Source organism: Mucor velutinosus (genome assembly GCF_035048745.1).
Source record: "Mucor velutinosus strain NIH1002 chromosome Unknown tig00001544, whole genome shotgun sequence".
In the NCBI taxonomy this organism is placed as follows: Eukaryota; Fungi; Mucoromycota; class Mucoromycetes; order Mucorales; family Mucoraceae; genus Mucor; species Mucor velutinosus.
The window spans coordinates 2,267,050-2,288,629 of NW_027041908.1; the positions used below are offsets into that span (position 1 = coordinate 2,267,050).

At 40.3% G+C, this 21,580-nt stretch overlaps 8 protein-coding genes across 8 annotated transcripts; 6 read left to right on the forward strand and 2 right to left on the reverse strand.

The window, feature by feature from the left end:
- Window positions 1-221: 221 nt before the first annotated feature.
- Window positions 222-1,838, reverse strand: ATC70_006023 (uncharacterized protein; the record flags this gene model as incomplete). The annotated part of the gene is made up of 1 exon (XM_064825304.1): window positions 222-1,838. One exon carries the CDS (start codon window positions 1,836-1,838, stop codon window positions 222-224), a length of 1,617 nt encoding a protein of 538 aa, XP_064680681.1.
- Window positions 1,839-2,895: 1,057 nt separating this feature from the next.
- On the forward strand, window positions 2,896-3,516 carry ATC70_006024 (uncharacterized protein; the record flags this gene model as incomplete). Its single annotated transcript, XM_064825305.1, has 4 exons — window positions 2,896-2,898; window positions 2,965-2,999; window positions 3,240-3,353; window positions 3,432-3,516. 4 exons carry the CDS (start codon window positions 2,896-2,898, stop codon window positions 3,514-3,516), a joined length of 237 nt encoding a protein of 78 aa, XP_064680682.1.
- Window positions 3,517-4,491: 975 nt separating this feature from the next.
- On the forward strand, window positions 4,492-6,902 carry ATC70_006025 (uncharacterized protein; the record flags this gene model as incomplete). The annotated part of the gene is made up of 5 exons (XM_064825306.1): window positions 4,492-4,561; window positions 4,618-5,003; window positions 5,157-5,481; window positions 5,537-5,755; window positions 5,827-6,902. The coding sequence occupies 5 exons, from the start codon at window positions 4,492-4,494 to the stop codon at window positions 6,900-6,902; spliced, it is 2,076 nt and encodes a 691-aa protein (XP_064680683.1).
- Window positions 6,903-9,791: 2,889 nt separating this feature from the next.
- On the reverse strand, window positions 9,792-10,952 carry ATC70_006026 (uncharacterized protein; the record flags this gene model as incomplete). The annotated part of the gene is made up of 8 exons (XM_064825307.1): window positions 9,792-9,841; window positions 9,894-10,065; window positions 10,129-10,267; window positions 10,330-10,375; window positions 10,440-10,485; window positions 10,543-10,662; window positions 10,723-10,729; window positions 10,783-10,952. 8 exons carry the CDS (start codon window positions 10,950-10,952, stop codon window positions 9,792-9,794), a joined length of 750 nt encoding a protein of 249 aa, XP_064680684.1.
- A 649-nt stretch (window positions 10,953-11,601) lies between these two features.
- On the forward strand, window positions 11,602-12,225 carry ATC70_006027 (uncharacterized protein; the record flags this gene model as incomplete). The annotated part of the gene is made up of 1 exon (XM_064825308.1): window positions 11,602-12,225. One exon carries the CDS (start codon window positions 11,602-11,604, stop codon window positions 12,223-12,225), a length of 624 nt encoding a protein of 207 aa, XP_064680685.1.
- A 1,231-nt stretch (window positions 12,226-13,456) lies between these two features.
- Window positions 13,457-14,608, forward strand: ATC70_006028 (uncharacterized protein; the record flags this gene model as incomplete). Its single annotated transcript, XM_064825309.1, has 3 exons — window positions 13,457-13,510; window positions 13,576-13,744; window positions 13,818-14,608. The coding sequence occupies 3 exons, from the start codon at window positions 13,457-13,459 to the stop codon at window positions 14,606-14,608; spliced, it is 1,014 nt and encodes a 337-aa protein (XP_064680686.1).
- Window positions 14,609-14,768: 160 nt separating this feature from the next.
- ATC70_006029 (uncharacterized protein) lies at window positions 14,769-17,846 on the forward strand (the record flags this gene model as incomplete). Its single annotated transcript, XM_064825310.1, has 3 exons — window positions 14,769-14,970; window positions 15,033-16,358; window positions 16,426-17,846. 3 exons carry the CDS (start codon window positions 14,769-14,771, stop codon window positions 17,844-17,846), a joined length of 2,949 nt encoding a protein of 982 aa, XP_064680687.1.
- Window positions 17,847-20,333: 2,487 nt separating this feature from the next.
- Window positions 20,334-21,455, forward strand: COQ2_2 (Para-hydroxybenzoate--polyprenyltransferase, mitochondrial precursor (PHB:polyprenyltransferase); the record flags this gene model as incomplete). Its single annotated transcript, XM_064825311.1, has 6 exons — window positions 20,334-20,342; window positions 20,403-20,417; window positions 20,513-20,555; window positions 20,628-20,659; window positions 20,719-21,334; window positions 21,409-21,455. The coding sequence occupies 6 exons, from the start codon at window positions 20,334-20,336 to the stop codon at window positions 21,453-21,455; spliced, it is 762 nt and encodes a 253-aa protein (XP_064680688.1).
- Between the last annotated feature and the right edge of the window lie 125 nt (window positions 21,456-21,580).

Consider the following 21,580-nt stretch of genomic DNA (forward strand, 5'->3'; position numbering starts at 1 on the left):
GGTACTGGAATTGATATTTAAAATTTGTTGTAATGTTTTCAAAGGAATGGTGAGGAATATTTGTTTCCTGGCATAGTAATATATTTAACTTTTGTTGCTTAAGGTAGGTGATGAACCTATTTGTTGTATTGGTGTTATATTGTTTGTTGAGGTTCCTGCAATTGAGGGAACCTATCCTAATGTTAATGTTTCTAGTTTGGTTGGTGTTACTCATTAATTAATTATAATGTGTTTGTGGTTGATGATCCATCCAAGACCATTTCGTCTCTGGTGTTAGTCTCTTGCTGTTTAATCTGCTTTTTGCTAGGACCTTCGCTGTCCTCTACTGGAGGGGTAGAAGCCAGTTCATCGATAGATCGCTTGGGATGTTCCTCAGTAGGTTCATCTACACTGTTCTTGTGCCCAGAGTGTCGCAAGTTATATCTACTTACATTGTCCTGAACAACCTTAGGAGATTCCCCATCGCTATCTTCCTCGCTAGTAGACTTGACATACTCCTCATCACCAAAGGAATTATTGTCCTCCTCCTCCTCGAGATGTCCCTTGGGAGCATCCTCTTGTGAGAGGCTACCTGCCTGAGATTCCCGACCCTCGGATTCAGCAACCTGAGATTCATCACCCTGAGATTCACCATCATGGGAGTCACCTTCCTCTTCCATTTGCATATCCTTGCTGTCGTTCAAGTTGGTTGAATGTTCTTGGACATTTTCAGCGTCGGAATCAGACTCTGGCTCGTCAGCTGAAGATACTTCCCCCTTGGAAAGTGCCTCATCATCGCTTGTGGATTTCGACGAAAGGGATGTAGCCTTCCTTTTCCCCTTCTTGTGGTTGAGGTACTTAGGAGGGTCCACATTCATTAGATCTAAAAGGTCAACCTTTCTACCTATAGGTTTAGGTTGGGCAACATTTTCTTGCTGGCGATGTTGACCTTGTTTGTTGTGATCATTAGTTTTCTTCACTCTATTCCATGAGGCTAATGGGCACCCGGCGATGAGATGTTCCAAGCTTCCGCATCGGAAACATGCTTTCCTCTTTGTTCGAGGACAATCAGCTTTGATATGATCATCAGTGTGACAGTCTTGACAAATTGGGTTCATGTTACTCCAAACCAAATGTAGCTTCTCCTTGAAATTCCCAAACTGGATCTGAGGGGTAAGTTCAGCTGCGTAACTTTTTAATTTGTCCCTATTTAGAGTGACAAAACCGCGACCAGTAAACCAATTACCATCTTTGGTATAGCTAAGACCAAGATTGAGAATGTCCCCATATTTTTGGAAGGTCTCCACCATCAAAGGCTTCAAAACTTCTTCAGTTTTGTAAGGAAGCTCAGAGACACCTACTCTGAGGACGTTGGCATTTTTGTCCAAAGTCTTGTTCACCTTAATTATCTTCCCTTGTAAGACGAGTTCCTTGTTCAGAGCCTCCTCGCAATCTTCCTGGCTTGGAAAGCTGATTTCAATGACCTTATGGTTCTTACCAACCATACGTGTTCTAATTCCCAATCCTTTGGAATAGTGATCTCGAAGACAAGTGAGCAAGGGCTTCTCTCTGAATACCATCCCAGCAAATTGAGAACAATCAATGACGAGAGAGTAGTCATCTTTAGCTTCTACGAATGTTGAGTTGTAGTCCAAAGGTCTTCCAGTTGTGGAGGCGTTGTTGTCGATAGCTGGAGCAATGTTGAAGGTTGTTCGCTTCTGACTCTTGATATCTTGAAAAAGTGATGCATAGGTAAAAATGTTGTTGCCTGGATTATGGCTAGAATCCAGCGTGGAACCTCCATTACTGGAAATCCCACCTTTTTCTGCTATTTTGTGATCTTTAGCGGAGAAAGCCATGATTTTCGATGAAAACCATGAGGGGTACCTCATGCTTTTTGTTCGAATTTTGATCATGTTTTTTTGGTCCCCAAAAAGTTGAGCAAAGGTAGTAGTAAGTAACTGCCGGACGAGAGCAATTGTTTGGTGCTATTCCGGCTGTCTAAAACTGCTTCAAATACTAGAAATTATAGATTAAGCGCATCCGAAATGTGATGCGAGTCGCCTATTCTCAAGGAGCATGGGCGATGCTACTATTCTGTCAGTCTATATATGAGTTATTCCTACCGATACAATTGTGGAGCATTGTTATAGAGTCAGATTTACAGCCACTGGCCGTTTACAACAGCTTCTCATCTGATATTTTAGGTTAAAAAGTAAGATTTTAAGTATTAACAGTGGAGTAATTCGGTAGTATATCGAATTATTCTCGAAATTACCAGCGATCTCCGTACATACGTCTTTGCTCAAACCTCAACATCGATGCTTGACATTACATTCAACAGCTCTCTTGAAAATTGCTGATATGTGATGCATGATTTGATTTTTCTTTACAATTGGAGGGTTGAAAATGAGCCCAATGTTCTCACTAGAGCTTTATATCTGATTTCAAAAGTTTTGTGTAGAACTTCATGTCACTTCATCGACCTTGAGGTTCGATTAATGCCGAGTTAGTCTGAAAAAACATTGGGGTTTGATACAGAGTATGGTAAGCAATGTGATTTGGAAGGCCACTTGGAATTCTTGATCTGCATTATATAAATGCTGATACTAAGCAATATTTTACTTCAAAATCTCAATTGTTCTTGTTTGTCTTAATTTGAGCTCTATCAAAACTAAAGTACTGTATACTGTAGCCTTATACCCGTGCATTGCCATGATTTTAAAGCAAGATTGTACAAGAAAGGGGCGAGCTTCGTGACTCTTTCACTAGTAATTGCAATCATTTAGAACCAATCAAGATACCACAACAACCTGTGGAACGACAATCTAAGTGGATGGAGAGAAAAAGTATCAATCTATCGCGCCTTGATATTATATTTTTCAATTTCTTTTCACTTCAGCACACATAAACATAATGGTAAACAAGATGAAGAAGACAACAGGAGAAAAAAACCTCATCTAATCATCATGATTTCTATTATAGCAAGCCGATTCCTCAACTCCCAAGGGCACTATCAGGTAATTTTGGGCTTCTCATCAAGGAGTATGGGCATTTCATTGCATTCAAACTTTTTGTCATCGAATTGTGTCAGCCATCAGGACAATACTGTATTGCTTGAATGATAGCCAACATGGATCAGACAGAGTTTGCTGCAATTGAAGGGACAAGAGAGAGAGAGAGAGAGAGAGAGAGAGAGAGAGATTGTGGACATCCATAATAGAGGAGGAACTATTTCTAATCATCGTTTTGTCGAGTAGAAAGCGTGTTACCTCTCGCAGTAACAACAGCAATGCTGCTCGCGGTGGTATCCCTGGTGGCAGCACATCCAGCATGATGCGCATCTACTCTGATGACTCTCCAGGACTTCGCGTGTAAGTAAATCAAGTTAAAACGTACATGCTCGTGGTAACTAAATATGTAATGGATTGATTTTGTGTGTAAACAATTAGTGATCCTGTTGTTGTTTTGGTTCTTTCCTTGACCTTCATCGCATCTGTGTTCGGTCTTCACATTGTTGGCAGGTTCTTGGCTTAAAATTCATAATATATACACACAGACACACTTTCAAAATGCCATAAAACCTCGCACCCATACACAATACACACATGCACGCACGCTCACACTCGACATTTGCCGCAAGATTTTTTTTCTTTTTCTCTTTCTCAATAAAAAAAAAACCAAAATTTAAAAAAGGAAAAATTATGTCTGATAGGATGTTTATGCAAATGATAGGACCAAGCTATACCTTATCATAATGACAAGAAAAACACCATGTATTTTTGTAATGTTTACGGGGTCGGTCAATCAATAGAATGGGAAAAAAAGAAACCCATCTGGTTCCAAGTTTGGAAACCCTTGATACCTTCTTATTCGTTTCTTTTTCATGTATACACAAGAAAAAAAAACTGTTCTTTGATTGTCCAGATAGCAACAATGAAGTATAAATCAAGCAACTCGGAAAATAGCAACGAAATGATATCTTTTACAATCAAAGCATAACAAAAGCTGTTGCATTAGTTGACCTCAATATGTCGAAACATGAAATGTCTTTGTTCGGGACATCAAATCACTGATTCAATTGAAAAACATGAATGAGATGAATAGTTGAGCGCATGAAATGTAACAAAAGATGGCATGATAGATAACTGAAATTTGGATCGCTAAAATAGCAAAGGAGAAATTTGAGTTCTTTGGTGGAGATCATAAAAAAAACACAGCAGAAAAGAGTAATGGAATAACTAAATCAAGCAAGGTCTCCCCCCATTTCTTCATATCTTTATAATCGCCGGTTTAACCATAGAAAGAGACCAGTGCACAGAAAACTTTCCAGCTTCCTTCCCATCACGCCATGAAAGGCGAGAAAAAAAAAAAAAAAAACCAAGAGAGATATAAAACGACCGTTGCATTATTTGTATTTTCGTTTTGCTTTTTTTCTAGCTTTTTTCTTTTGTTTTTTTTTTATATATTCATAAGAGAAAGTATACCTTATCCCATCAATACGCATACATTATGACTACCGTTCAAAGAGATGTTTATAACCCTCTTCTCTTCGAGATTGCCTGGGAAGTTGCTAACAAAGGTAAGCTAAACTAGCCATTCTCGGGCGTTTTTACTAACAGCATAGCCATCGACTAGTTGGTGGTATCTACACAGTCATCAAGACCAAGGTCCCTGTTACTGTCCGTGAATTTGGAGATCGTTATACATTAATTGGTCCTTTATCTTACAAGAGTGCTCCAATGGAGGTTGAAGCCTGCGAACCTGCTAACGAGAAGATGAAGCAAGTTCTCGATTCCATGGCTCAATACGGTGTCAAGTATCTCTATGGTCGCTGGTTAGTAGAAGGATCTCCTTATGTCCTTTTGTTTGATACTGGCAGTGTCGCTCACAAATTGGATGAATGGAAAGGCGATCTCTGGCGCTCTGCTGGTATCCCATCTCCTCCACACGATACCGAAACCAATGATGCTATTCTCTTTGGTTATTTGGTCACTTGGTTCTTGGGCGAACTCACACCAAAGGTAAATATTACTTGTAGCTATTATACTTATACGCATCGGATGTGCAACATGAGAGAGCGAGAGCGAGATTTGGATGTTTAGAGTGGAGAATAAAAGAGAACAACAGGGAAAAAAAAAGCACACATACTAAACAGTATTATTCGCATCTTGTAGTACAACAAGTCTGGAGACCCAGCTATTATCTGTCATTTCCACGAATGGTTAGCTGGTGTAGCCGTGCCTTTGATCAAGAAGCGTCATCTTGACGTTTGTACAATTTTCACTACTCATGCTACTCTTTTGGGTCGTTACCTCTGTGCTGGCTCTGTTGATTTCTACAACAACCTCGCCAACTTTGATGTCGATGAGGAGGCTGGCAAGCGTGGTATCTACCATCGTTACTGCATTGAACGCGGTGCTGCCCACTGTGCCGATGTTTTCACCACTGTATCCCACATTACAGCTTATGAATCCGAGCATTTGTTGAAGCGCAAGCCTGGTAAGTAGCTGGATACCTCTTTCTTTTGGTCGTTACTGATGAATGTAATGATTAGATGGCGTATTGCCCAATGGTTTGAACGTGGTCAAGTTCTCTGCTATGCATGAATTCCAAAATCTCCACGCCCTGTCCAAGGAGAAGATCAATGACTTTGTTCGCGGTCATTTCTATGGTCACTACGACTTTGATCTCGACAACACCATCTACATTTTTACCGCCGGCCGTTATGAATATCGTAATAAGGGTGTCGACATGTTTGTAGAGTCTCTTGCTCGTAAGTTTTTATTCATTTTGTGTTTGTATTTGAAGCGGAAACTAACCTTAATCCTCAATATTCGACATCAGGTTTGAACGCCCGTCTCAAGTCTTCTGGCTCCAAGATGACAGTAGTTGCTTTCCTCATCATGCCTACTGCTACCCACTCTTTTAACGTCGAGGCATTGAAGGGTCAAGCTGTCACACGTCAATTGCGCACCACCGTAAGTGAAATTCAGGACCGTGTCGGTAAGGCCATCTACGAGAACGCCCTTCGTCTCGAAGACATCAACCCTACCAACTTCCTTTCTGATGCCGACAAGGTTCTCTTAAAACGTCGTGTGTTTGCTCTCAAGCGTACTACTCTACCTCCCATTGTCACTCACAACATTGTTGATGATGCAAAGGACCCCGTCTTGAATCAACTTCGTCGCCTCAACATGTTCAACAACTCTGATGATCGCGTCAAGATTGTATTCCATCCTGAATTTTTGAACGCCAACAACCCCTTGATTGGTATGGATTATGAAGAGTTTGTCCGTGGTTGTCATTTGGGTGTCTTTCCCTCTTACTATGAGCCTTGGGGTTACACTCCCGCTGAATGTACTGTTATGGGTGTTCCCTCCATCACTACTAATCTCTCTGGTTTTGGCTGTTTCATGGAGGAGAACATTGAAAACTGTGATGATTACGGTATTTACATTACTGACCGTCGCATGAAGTCCGTCGAGGATTCTCTCCAACAATTGTGTGACCAAATGTACCAATTCGTTCAAAAAACTCGTCGTCAACGTATCAACCAACGTAACCGTACTGAACGTTTGTCTGATCTTCTTGATTGGAAGCGCATGGGTCTTGAATATATCAAAGCTCGTCAATTGGCCCTCCGTCGTGCCTATCCCGATAGTTTCATTGATGATGATGAAGAAGAGCTCTTGTCTGATGCTCCTGTCAAGATTCCCAAGCCTTTGTCTGCCCCTGCATCTCCCCGTTTGAGAATGGAAGTCAACAACATGTTCAATGACGATGAAGAGGAAGAGGATTTCTTATTCCCTGCTCTCCGCAGAAAGAACCAAGTTCAAACAAGAGAGCAGGAGCTTTTGAGTGAAGGTGATATTGAAGCATTCAACAAGCTAACGCTCGAAAACAAGGAAGCCCATCATTAAATAATCCAAAAACTCATTAGCATATTATATATAACCCTTTACAACAACACCACCCGAAAAAAAGTCTAATTTTTGTCTTGTTCTATGTATTTCTTTTAGTATCATTCTATCTTTTCCCTCTCCCGTTAGACATATTTACAATAAACCATCTTTGCATCTTTTTCCAAGATGAACAATATATTTTTGGCTCAAACCTTGGTAGCTCGGCTTGATTTCCATGGCTCCTGCCTGATCCACATTTTATTCTGGGATGCCATGTGAAACCTGTGTGTTTTACCATGCTTCATTTATAACACATTCCAGATGTATTTAGAAGGTTAAACGTGAAACAGCTGGTAAATGTATGCGCCCATTTGTCTTCTTACTACATTTTGTACCTCCAATCAGTAATCTGGGTGACCAAGTACTTGCTGTCATCAAGGGAAGACATTGGCAGGACCAAAATTCGTAAATACAATGCTGTCAAAGGGAAGAGTGTCTCGAAATGGCATACCTTGAACATCGTATGCCCAAATCGGTATCACATGTGCTTTCAAGTACAATAGTAGCCTTCAAGTGAATCCTGAAAAGCTTAAACATGGTCTCGTGTCTATTGATCTACATCCTGAAATGCAGCAATGGGAAAGTACTTCTTGTTCCCCTATGCAAATGTCCGTGCAATTGCCACTGTTACACCAAATGGCCCTGATCACCCAACTTGAGCGACGTATTACCATAAGCTCGAGCTTTCCTGTAGCTCGGAGCGGTGGCTCTCATTGAATAGAACGGAAGGATTGTACAAAAAGGTTCTGTCATCACTGAAAATGCCTTTCATCTTACTGCCGATTGGCATCGGATTAAAATTGAGATGTGATGCCAATTGGAATGAATTGATGAAATTAGGTAAATACAATATTGTAGATTGGTTATTCACATGTTCCATACAGAGATCATTAACCTGTAGTCTCAACCTTGCCAAGCATTACTGTCTAAAATCTATGAGAAAAATCTAAAAGTAGCCTTTGATCAGGGGATGGAGCACCTTTAAAACTATGATCCAGATACAACGACTTTACAATTAGATGCAAGAGACCCAAGTTTTCCTGAAGCATGCCGAATTGTAATACTTGTAGCAATTTATAGCGAGCTCCCTGCTACTTGCTGTTGGAATAAAAGTATCGTCTAATATATATATACTTTAAAAACATTCAAAAAAAGCAGACAAACAAATCATATCCTTTCAGAAGTTTAAAGAGTTGTGTGCCGTATAAGGTGAATAAAACGCCGGCAAAGCCGGCTATGGGGAGGGGGGTTTTGGCGAAGAACGTAAAGCGTCTAATTCAACATTTGATAGCATTCATTTATAGGGAGGCTTTAAGGTAACGAAGCAAAGGTGCAAAGCCATAGTACTCAAGCAGCAGATTCGAGTTTTCATTTCCATTGTTAATAAGCTTACCAGCAACATATCGCATCAAAATTTGCATGAATCAGCTTTACCGAAATCAGTATGCCTCCTGCTCGAATTAGAAGATGCACAAACTGCAGAACTGTAGCTACCAAAGATGTGATTTATGTCGTGTAAATACACTCTATAAAGCAATACATAACCAAATTTGACAGCTTTCAAGCCTTCATGTCTTGACATGTAGGCCTTTATGAGTCACCAGAATGATGCCAAAGAATTGTACTTGAGTAGTAGTAACTTTCTGACACTTTTGCTCAACTTTTTGAAGACTTAAAAAACATGGCCAAAAATCGACCAAAAAGCATGAGGGGTACCTCATGGTTTTCACCGAAAATTAAACGATCGCATTTTTCACCTTGAAAATGAAGACTTTTACTATGGTATGTATTGGATCAAAATGTTTCTCTCGATCCAAAGCAGCCTCTGAAACCACTTTTATGAGGCTTTCATATGCAAAATCTGGGTATTTTCACTAAAAACCTCATTTCAAATTTTAATAAATTGCTCAATATTTTCAGTCAAAACATCTGTTTTACTTGGCACCATTGGAAACGCCTTGAAAAGCACTCCAAGAATGTATTAGGAAACATAGGGTAATCATTACAGTTTACATAGTCGAATTTCATAAAATAGATTAAAGAAGTCGGCAAAAGACGAAATCTGTCCAATCTTGAGCAGAAAAAAATAAACTGAGTTTGAATTGATTTTAGCGCGCGGTGCTGCTGCTGGCTGGCCCAAATGCTTTTCTGATGATGACAATATCTCAAAAAAAAATCGCTGTAGGTCTTATGCAAGTCTTATATTTACTTATAACCAGCTTTATGTCTCCATCGTATTAAGGGCATCAGCAGCAGCGAGTGGTACGACAATTCTACTATCAGAAAATGGGGATTGTGGTGTACACATGCTGCATAAAGCTTGAGTTTTCTTTCACATCGTCTTAATAATAGGCTTCGTTTGATATCAGTGTATAAGCAAAAATGATGCTGAGGGAGATACGTCTCCTCCTCCTCCTCCTCCTGGCTCTGATATATATAATTTTTTTTTTTTACTAATAATTGATTGTTTAAAATCTACTTGATGTACCAAAATTTTATCATATTTGATTTATAATGTCTTCTGCGAGAGGTCGCAGGGCGACACCGACATCGAGCGTAGCGAAATAGATCGGCTAGTAGACAGATACTGAAAGTCATCCCACTTACTAAGCATGTACCGTTTCATATCAACATTGGATTGACAGGCATTGGAAAGTTAGGACAAAAGAGATCCGCACATATGTTGTCATGTTAGCAATGATGGCAGCTCTGTTCTCGAGTGACATGCTCCTCTTGCATTATGATTGAAGTCTTTGAAGCATCCATAGTCGATTGTACACAAACACGCAAAACCTGGGTACATGTATTGTCAGCAATGACAAACATCTGATATCTTCAGTTTATTTATCAAGATTGCTCTTTCCTCCATTCAACAAATTCATCAAACAAAACTGGCCCTACAACATGGATGATGAATACTAGAACGGAAGTGCCCCATTGTCCACTTACAAGCAGAAGATTCGTCGTAATCAGCAATATCTATAGACACAAACTCCAAAAAGCTCTGCCATTGGTCTCTGTTTATCACTTTAACAGGTTTCTTTTCCTGCAAAAATGATACAAAATCGTTTACAATTGGATATCTCTCACTTAGTAACATTGTCCAAAGTACAGATGCGGTCTTTTTTTTTGGTTTTGTTTGTTGATTAGTCACTGTTAGACAACCCTGAATGACAGCAATTACCTCAATCTCAATGCATTTCTGATCCCTATTCTTTGCATAGGTAAACGTATATTTGTACATCTCTTTGAACTGTTCAGGATCATGGAACACTTTCTCAAAATCGGATCTCTTTGCTTTCAGCTTCTCTATCGTGTCGGTTCTACATGCCATTCTTAACCTTCCTTCCTTGTTATCCTCTTTCTTCCGTGCCTTTATACATACTCTAATTCCTTCATTCCAAACATCCACTCATCTTTGGTAATATAGCCTGTGTGATACATCCATTGAAATGGGTTTAGTTTCCCTGCTAATGTATCGATAAAGACACTCACCCATTGTAGATGTATGCATCTTCCATGCAATTGCAAATATCAAAACCTAGGATCCCTTATCAACTACTCCTCTTCAAGACCGAAATCCCTCTCTATAACTTACATCCTCAATGGATAACCCCAAGTCCTCAAAAAACTGCCTTGTACCATCTGGCGTAATCATATCTGGGGAATCCTGATCAGCATACCGCTGAAATAACTGCTCACATTGTTGTGCATTGAACTTGCGGACGATTTGAAAAGGTTAATACCGGACTTAGTAGCGTCCTTCTATCCAGGTTACCTTTGGGCTATACAAACACATTAAAAATACGATAGATTACACTTTAACAACAGCACCTACATGATGACTTGAGCAGGCACTGGAATCGTCCTTGTGTTGCTGGTACGCGTTGGCTCTTGAACTGTCTTTATATTCTCCATATGAGTGCTATGATGAGATGCTTGGGTATTCGAGCGTTTACGCTTGGTTGTATTATGTGCCGCTGCAGTGCTGCTTGGTTTGGAGCCCATACTAAGACTAGTAATGCAATTTATTGTTGCACTGTGTAGGTTGTACTATGGCGCAAGCAAATGCTCTGTTGTAATGTGAAAACGAGAAAGAGAGAAAAAAAAAAAAAAAAAAAAAAAAGAAGAGGAATCCAATATTCAATTATTTCCATATTAGACCAATTGGTAACTGAATTTACATGATTTCCATTGGCAGACAAACAAGGTCAATAAGGTGCTACCCTCCTCCTCGCTCTCTAGAAAATTAAACGCTTTATTCGTTACCAAGCACATGCACATATCGACCTCACGTGTGGCAAGAACATTGGCCTCGACAGCTATACGCAGCAGCGATAAAGAGTCATCTGATGGGCATTGCGTTCTCAACACCAATCAGTCGCAAAACCATGCCAAAAGAATCGACACACTGGTCCCAAAAAAACTTTTTTCATCATCAGTCATCATATTGCGTTTCTGCTGCCATGGTCAAGCCCCAGTTGCATATATCAATTGCTATAGATGTTTGATATTCTTTGCAAGATTGAAATGAAATGTATCTGATCCATGCCAGCATGGAGTTACGTCATTAGGTATATCAATAACAGTGTGGTTGTTGCGGGTAGTGCTGAACAGGCGCTTTGTTTCTTTTTTTCGCTCTCTCTCATTAGAGAATATGCCCGAATACCTCAAGCTCTCCATCTTCCTCATTCTATTTTATGGCCCCTTCATATTCTTTTTGCTGATACCAAACAATTCATTTTTCGCACATTTGTCGATCAAGCAAGTACAGTATGAGATATGCTCACGATTACCCGTCGGATTCGCTCAGCACAAGAACATATTTGACTGTAAACCACCCAGCATGACAGTTGCGATCATTAAACCTGACGGTATGCCACATCAACACGACATAGTATCGCAACTACAAGAGCACGGCTTCAGCATTAAATACGATAAAACACTAAATGCGACTACAGATCAGATCAAAGAATGGTATTTTGATAAGCTGGACGCATCCTATTATCCCGAGCTGGAGAGATATCTGACACGCAGCGAGATACGAGTTATGCAATTATGGAGAATTGAAGCCATCCCCTATCTACGTCAATTCATTGGCCCCACTAACCCTCATACAGCACGTCAGTTGTACCCAAAATCTATAAGGGCTCTGTATGGTACAAATGTCCAAGAAAATGCGATTCATGCAAGTGATTCAGAGGAGTCAGCTGAAAGAGAGTTTAATATATTCTTCCAGCAGCAAGAGGCTGCGGTTTTGAACACAAGACGCTTTGATTAGTGATTTGTTTACTTGCTTTTATAGAATAAAGATGACTTCCCACGGGTTGGACGATTGCACACAGTAAAGGCTGTCTAGTTGATAGTAAAATGTAGTACGCAATGGCTCTCTTGATAATAGTAGCCGATCTATTAGATATCACACTGAGAAAAAGAGAACATTTGGGTTTACATTCTTCAATCCATGTTACTGAGAGCAGCAATATATGACTGTACCCTCAGCGCGCATGGTAAGCTGCATTGCAGAGCATCTACAGTATAGCCAGGCTCTATTATCGCTGGGCTTATCGCTGCTTCTTCGTAGTGAGGATATACAAGATGCCATGTTGCAGCGGCACAAAGGATGGAGATGCTCAGTTTAGCCAAGGTATTGAAATGTGGATATTCCAAGGATTTTATATGGCCTCATCAGCATGTATACAAGCCATCTTTCTCATAGAAGTCATCGCTTTGGCATGTAGAGTTTGTTCCAGTGAGCAAAATAGCGTAGAGATGGCCAAATGTGCAGCTTAAAACTGTCTTTCAATGATCTATACCATCCATAGGCAGCATGATTGTAAAATGGCATGATTTAGATGGGATGGAGCCTTTTGAAATGATATGGAGCTCATTATCTGTATGCTCCTTAATGATTGTTATATCATTATATTCCATTTTTGATAAAATTGCTATAATTGGAGCACTCATTCCCCCCATCCTCCCCCCCCCCCAAGACAAATCATGGATGAAAAACTTTTTCAACATTTCGGAGTACTAGTAGTTAGGCATCATGAGTCATTCCTACTAACATTTATGAGTAACAAAAGAATATATAGTGTCTATGCGGCAGTTAGATTCGCACTCCCCCACATCAGACTCCAACATCACATTATTTAATGATATAAGGGCTGAATAAGAGCCATGAAAGGGGGGGAAAACCAACAATAATAATAATATCAAGTCATCGGAACATGGGCAAGTTGTTTTGCAATGTTACCCACGTTTAGATGTTTGTTAAACCAACAGGTACCTGAACAAAAAAATGTCCCTTAAAAAATATAAGCTACTCCAGTCAGCACCCCCAGAAATTTACGTTTTCTATCTTGTAGATAGTAAAAAAAAAAAAAAAAAAAAACCTATAAAAAGGCAGATCAATATTTGTTTAATTGCACCTTTTCATTTCTTCCAAACATTTCAATTTTTTGACAATTTTGTACATATTTCATAAATATACCACTATATATACATATAATATGACAGTCTGTATACCTACACAAGATGGCGTCCCATACATCCAATGGATTAATGTATGTATTTCATTGTCATTGCAATGCCATTCTGTGTATCTCATGCCATGCATTTCTCCATGTAGTATGTATTTGGCGATTGCGCTTACAGCACACAAGAGGCCGTCAGTTTACTGCTTGGCTACGCTTCTATATTGTTCTGGCTAAATGCCCAGCTACCGCAAGTGATAGAGAACTACAAGATGGGATCCGCAGATTGTCTAAGTCTAAATTTCTTATCCATATGGCTAGCAGGTAACATTCATACAGCAAAAAAAAAAAAAAAAACCTCCTTGATTAGATATGCTAACATGTTTCAATTTGATAGGGGATACCGCTAATTTGATAGGTGCACTCTTAACACATCAATTGCCTTTTCAATTATATCTTGGATTCTACTTTGTATCCATCGACATTTGCCTGTTGTGCCAATGGGTTTATTACAGCAAAATCAAAGCCAAGCATCACGATGACTATCTCATTATACCCTCCTCATCCACCAACGAGATCATCAGCACCAACAAGCAACAAACAGACATATTTCAACATCCAGCACAAACTCCCTTAAATATCCATACATCTACTATCATCATTGACGAGTTAACGCCATTTTCATCCTCTGCATCACCATCCAAATGGTACACACTCGACACTAGCACTGAAAAAAAACAGGCGTCCAAGTTTATGGCCATGTTGCTATTCTCTACCTGGTTCCTCGTGCCTAATGCCGATTTGAGCACCATGTCTGCTACCTCTTCATCTGTATCGTCATTCTCTCTGTCCCAAGACAACATCGTCTGGTTGGGCCGTCTCTTTGCATGGACATGTACATCTCTCTATTTAATGTCTCGTATTCCACAATTGTTGAAGAATCGTCGTCGCCAATCAGTGGAAGGGCTTTCTGCATCCTTGTTTGTATTTGCAGTGTGTGGTAATCTCACTTATGCAAGCAGTATTCTCAGCCATCCTGGACAAACCATAGACTCCCTGTTAGAAGCGCTTCCTTACTTGATTGGCAGTGCAGGCACATTAATATTCGATTTCTCCATCTTTTGTCAATTTTTATACTATAAGAGGAAAGACATTTCGCTTGATAATAAAATTAGCCAACAAGTTTAATATGAGGTGTAACATTTGTAGTTTTTATCAAGTCCGGGCAGAGTAGTAGTAGCAGTAGTATATATATATATATATATATATATATATTATCGCTCCTCTCTATTTTAGTGCCCCTCTTCTCTCCTTCCTTTCTCTTGTTTCTGATAAAACACACAGAATCATGTCTTGGCTTCATTCGCCAAAGAAATTCATCAAATTTCTGCTCATCTTTGTACTCGCCACGGCATTTCTATTGTTCCTATTACCAAATTCATATGCCAAGATAACAACCAAAAAAACCGACGCCAATGCAGATGATCACACGTCTGCACCTGCCGTTCGAAAAACAGAAACATCAGAGTTCAATACAACGTGGGATCATGGTAATAAAAAGAAAAGAGAATACATCACCTCATCCTATTTATCAAGCTAAAATCCTAAATAGACCAAAATCCTTGGGTGATAGCAAAGTCAATTTACAATTCAACCAATAGTAACCAGCTTGATTTCTTGCAACGACTGACAACTTACACTACGGAAGGCCATGATTACGATACCCTTTACAATACACAGCCATCAGGTGCAGCAGAGCAGTCAGTGACAATCATTTTACCTATCTATTCAAAAGATGCTCTGTCGAAATTGGACGTCATCTCGAGCTGGACATCCGATGTAGACTATCAGATCTCGGTCATCTGTTCATCTCAACTCAAGGCCCAAATCGATGAGAAACTAGAGGATCAGCAAGTCAAGATTACCGTCATCGACCGTTCTACCATCACAACCAGTGCTAGCAGCAGTACTTTTGCACTGGGCACTGCTGGTGCCTCTATCTGGCTTCAGCTGCTGAATCAAAACGACATTGACACAGACTACGTTTACATTATGGATGAAAGCACACCTCTTACCGCTTCCTCGCTCAACGAGCTTGATTATCTGTTCAGAGTCAATCAATTAGATGACTACAAGAACGCATTCATAGGCACAAGGGCGCTGGTACTAGCTCCTAATCAAGAAACTGCTACTGATAACTTTTGTTTACCTGTAAACAGTCATTTGCCTAATGACATATCTCAACCTGCTGATATGCTATTAGGCGCATGGCTTTTGAACAGATCCTGGCTACCCTACGTCATGACGGACATGTCGTTGGATGCACTCAAGCTACCTTTGGGCTACTACCTCAGTCTCAATTTGAACAATCGTCTCAGTATCCCGACAATCGCACTGCCCTTACCCCCCGATGCACAGCAAACCAGCAGCAACAAGCTGCTCTGCGAAAAAGCACAAGAGCAATGGATCAGCAATGCAGAATGGAGAAGTCTTGTTACTAAAAACCGATTCCCTACAGCTTTACAGTATAGATTTCTGTCAGAGCCGGGTGTATTGGTCGTCGCTCAAGGGGCCAAACAGCTCATTTCCTTGTACCCTGTGTTGTGTCGATTCAAGAAATACCCTGCTCACCTTGCCATCATGGGCAGCGATATTGATGGAGACACTGTCAAGAATGCCTTGCTGGAAACCAACTGCCACGACAATGTCCAGGTGCATGATTTTAGTCAAATGCGGGAACACACGGAGGATGCCAGTATCGGTATGCTCGTCAAGACAATTCGGCCTCGCATCATGATCCAGATTAAATCCAACGATGCCATGTACTATGCCCTGCAAGCCATGGCAAAGACGCATCAAGTTACCGAGATTGGCTTGCCTGAGAAGGAGGTTGTCCATGCCTTGTGGATTCCTGATCTTTCCTTGGATGCATTAACATGTAAGTTTTTTTTTTACTAGCACCAGCTCTGTCACACGCTCACCATGTGCATATCCACACATCATAGACTGGAACACCATTAGTATCAAACTAGTCGTCATCACAGACAGAAGACCACATTCCCTGTCTCGTCTACTGCAGTCTGCAGCTAAATCCATCTACGTCGGTGATCAGGTCGATTTGATGATTCATATGGAACAATCAGCAGACCGTGTGACCCGTATGCTAGTCAACAGCTTCCTATGGCGTCAAGGCCAAAAAATGATCCGTCATCGTATTCGCAAAGGTGGCCTAATGCCTGCCATTGTCGAGTCATGGTACCCAAGCAACAATGACGAATATGCGGTCTTGCTAGAAGACGACATTGAGGTATCACCGCTCTTTTACGTCTGGTCCAAGTATGCTATTCTTAAATACAGATACAGTGGCAACAGTGAGGCCTATCGTCTCATGTATGGTATCAGCCTGTATGCGCCTCGCAATCTGGAATTACCACCAGCTGGTCGTGTCACATTTGATCCCAACTCGGTGCTGTTGCCTGCTGGATATCCTGAGCATATTCCCTATGCTAGTCAAGTTCCCTGTAGTTGGGGCGGTGTCTACTTCCCAGAACACTGGCGTGAGTTCCATACGTACCTCGTGAGAAGACTCGAGGATCTCAACCTTCCCAAAGATCACCAGCAGCGCTTGATCAGTGTCCCTGGCAGTCGTTCTGACAAGTGGAAAAAGTCGTGGAAGAAGTACTTTATTGAGCTGGTCTACCTGCGTACCTATCTCATGCTTTATCCCAACTTTCAAGAATTTGAAGCCTTCTCTACAAACCATGTGGAGTTTGGTACGCATGTCAAGTCAGAGAAGCGTCAGTCTGTGATTGGTACCTTCATGGTGCCCTTAATGCAGCGTGATACCATCTTGTCTCAATTGCCAAACAGCAGCTTGCCCATGTTTGAAGATCTACCTGTGCTGGATTTATGGGGTCAATTACAGACGGTGGATGGCTTGGAGGCAATTGCGAGCAAGTATCACAAGCACGTCAGTACATGCCCTCGAACGTATGGCACATTTGACCCTCTTGAATTCTTCTGTGTGGTAGATGGCCCTCCTGACCCATTGCAGCAATTCCCAATGTCGCCAAAGAAACCTAAACCACCTGTTTTGATCAAAGATGCTGTTCAGCCTATCCAGTACAACTATGTGTATGATTACACAGAGGAACAAGAAGAGCAAGCACGCAATGACATGTTGGAATTTGGGCCCAAGCCTATCGATGTCGCTCAATTGCCCACAGTAGAGGAACGCTTCTCTATCAAGGACGATGAAATGCTGGATCTGGAGAACGATCTGGATACCTTGAACAGACTGTATCTCAAGTTGAATCCTGAACATCTCGAATTTCTGGAGGACGAAAAGATGGAGATGGGTGACGAAGAAGACGATAATGTTGAGGAGGACGATGAAGATTTAGAGAATGAGGAGGTTGACATGTAAATTTTGCTTTGAAAGAAATATAAAAATGTAATTAGACAACAGCAGCCTTTCAAATGTTGCTTTTTAAATGATGCAAACACTAATGACCGACAAGCTGGCTCAAACATGAATGAGCCTCTAGTCGTCAAACACATCATTTATCATACCTTGCTATGCATTTCACTTCCACTGGCGTTTGACCTATTGATTGTTGTCATAAATTTACGCATGAGGTTCTCCAGATACTGCTTCAACCTCTTTTCTTTTGCCATAATTTCTTTGTAGCGTTAAAACGAGCTGCGATCAATTTCTCAACGGTTTAGTCCACAATCCCAATTGATTTATAAGTTGTATGTTGACTTGGGAGGCATGGCCATCATCTTTGTTGCTCGACAATATAGTATAGTACATCTGTAATAAAACCATCGAATGTGACCCGATGATAACATGTCTCTAATGCATACTATAAAACCAGGTATAACTCGTATAATTTTATATATGTAATTTTGATGGGACTCTGCTATAAGTTTTTTTTTTATCATACTTCTTGCTAGAGAAATATAGATTTCCAACCAGAAAGATAGTTTCATGAAAGCACACGGTACATGCGAGGTTCGCCACAGTAATAGCAGTGGTAATGCCAAAAACTAATTTAATTCCCGCTTTCCATTCTGCTCTGATTTGTTCATTTCTAAACTTTTTTAACTTGTTTGATCTATTTTGCGAGATTCGACTATATAAACTGTGATGATTAACCCCAACTTCCTAATGCATTTAAGGAGCACTTTTCAAGGCGCATTCAATGGTACTAAATAAAACATGCCTTTAGAATAAACTTACTGAGCAATATTGAAAAATATGAAATGAAGTTTTCGGCGAAAATGTTGAGATTTCATATATGGAGGTCTCACATACTAAGTTTCAGAGGTTGCTTTGGATCGAGAGAAACATTTTGAATTACTGTATGCCATAATGAAAGTCTTCATTTTGATGGTCAAAAACACGATCCGTTTGATTTCCGATGAAAACCATGAGGGGTACCTCATGCTTTTTGGTCGATTTTTGGCCATGTTTTTTTTGGTCTCCAAAAGGTTGAGCAAAGGTGTCAGCCAATTACTGCTAGACGAGAGAAATTGTTTGGTGTTACTCTGGTGGTCTAAAACGGCCTCTAACGCGAGAAATCACGGTTCAAATGCATACAAAATTCGCTGTGTTTTGCATACTTTTCAGTAATCCGAGACAATGCAACCCATGCTGTCTGCCTGTATATGAACTGTCTTTACGGATACAAACATGAAGCATCCTGGAAGAGTCAAGTCCACCGTAACAAATCGTTTTTGGAGGTTTCTCACAAGATACTGGAGAGTTGAAAAGTTAAGTTTTAACATAGAATAATGGGATTTAGGGAAACCATATCTTTTGAGGCTTTGGAGTTGAATATGTCTTGAAAGTGGATTGACCACAATCCGCAGCATTACAAGAGAGATTTCTCCTAGACTACGATAGAGTCATTTCACAAAGGTTTCCTTTTGAAGATCCCAAATCATCAGGCAGCCTTATTCAGCCAAGACCACAATGTATAGCATGGCCGTACAACCAAACCGATTTCACAATGACGTTGGCTCAAGATCAAAGTAGCAAAGATTGTTTAGTATTGTTGATTTATAAAGAGAGGTAGAGGATTTGACATGTTGCACATTTACACATTGGGAGATGCCAACTAAACTGGATAATGCGAGATTAAGCATATGCACAAGGTATCTCATCTCTGTTGTAGGCTCAATAATATAAGCATGATAGTACATGTATATAAAAAGGATGGGGAGCATAAAACGGGAAAAGGCATGTGATGAGAACCTAGTTTATTGGACAGGTGTATGTGTCTAAAAGAGCTTTGTACACTGGATACATTACAACAATTGCATTGAGAAAGATCCCAGATAAATAAATGCGAAATCTAGAAGAGGGCTGTATTCGTATACACACGTTGCTACTTATTGGCTGTATATATAGGCATCCTTTGAAATGTGTATATTATGCCGCTCGTCGTCGTCTGTTTCTCAAGCAAAACATCTCAAAACTACTACCAGCAAGAATGTGCAGTTGAATGCCTCGATAAGCCTTGCTCTTCTTATTGCTAAACATTTGCTTAGCCTGCTCACTACCTACCCACACGTACAATTTCTTTCAATATTTAGTGGCATTTCATATCTTATTTGTGTACCACATTAGGTCATCGACATTGAATAACCGATAGAACGATGAAAACCTGGAAGCAACGCGCGCATGATTATTCTTGGTGTGAGTGTATACGCTAACGTATACAAAACCAGTGTGTGTGTGTGTGTGTGTGTGTGTGTATGTGTGTGTGTGTGCCCCATACTATTGGAAGACCCCCCTCCCCTTGGTTTTTCTTTTTCTTTCCTTTTTCCTTTTTCCTTTTTCTTTTCCTCTCTTTCTTTCTTTCTTCTTTCTCTTAAATTTACTGAAAAATATAATAAAACCATAATGGCTGCTGTAAGTATGGATGTTGCTTATGGGATGGAACAAGAGATGTATTAACATTTGATGGGATAGGAACATGAAGACCAAGTAAGATGTTTGCTCTTTTGTAGAGAGGTGATGTGTATGCTAATGGAACCAACTTTTTTTTTTTTTTTCTCCTATTTTTCTGTGTACGCTACTAGGTTTACATGGCAAAGATTGCCGAACAAGCAGAACGCTACGATGGTAAGTGTGAATGGTTACGTACCTTCTCTGTTACAAGACTAAAAAAAAAAAAAATAAACACAATAACAAAAGAAATGGTGTCATATATGAAGGATGTTGCCAAGGTAAGGCTTCTGCTTTCCATGCAAGCAAAAGCAACATATTAACGCATACTATCAACTAGTTGGGCGTTGATTTAACAGTTGAAGAACGTAATCTTTTATCTGTCGCGTACAAAAACGTGATCGGTGCTCGTCGTGCATCCTGGAGAATTGTATCATCGATTGAACAAAAGGAAGAAAGCAAGGGCCATGAAGCCCAAGTTGTCAAGATCAAAGAATACAGAAACAAGATTGAAAACGAGCTCTATGATGTTTGTAATGATATCCTAAGTCTTTTAACTGATCACTTGATTCCCTCCGCACAAGATGGTGAAGCCAAGGTCTTTTATTACAAGATGAAGGGTGATTATCACCGTTATGTCGCTGAATACGCTACTGGTGATGCTCGTAAAGAAGCAGCTACTGCAGCTCATGATGCCTACAAGGCCGCTACTGATGTGGCTCAGGCCGAGCTTCCCACTACTCATCCTATTCGTCTCGGTCTTGCTTTGAACTTCTCTGTATTCTACTATGAGATTTTGAATTCACCTGATCGTGCTTGTCATTTGGCCAAACAAGCTTTCGATGATGCCATTGCTGAACTCGACACCTTGAGCGAAGAATCTTACAAGGACTCAACTTTGATCATGCAATTGTTGAGAGATAATTTAACTTTGTGGACCTCAGATCTTCAAGAAGGTAAGATGCTTTGATGCTTCTCTTTACGTGTTGTTTACATTGTTTATTCACATTGAAATTCTTTGCTCGTGTAGCAGAAGCTGATAAGGCCGAAGAGCCAAAACCTACAACTGAAGCCTAAATGTAGTGTGCCCTCCCTTCTCCATGATTTATGTTGGCTGTTTGAAATATCATTTTAACATGATTTTGATACACATCAAATACTTGACAAATGAAAAATAAATAGCCCTGAAAAACTGCCTTTAT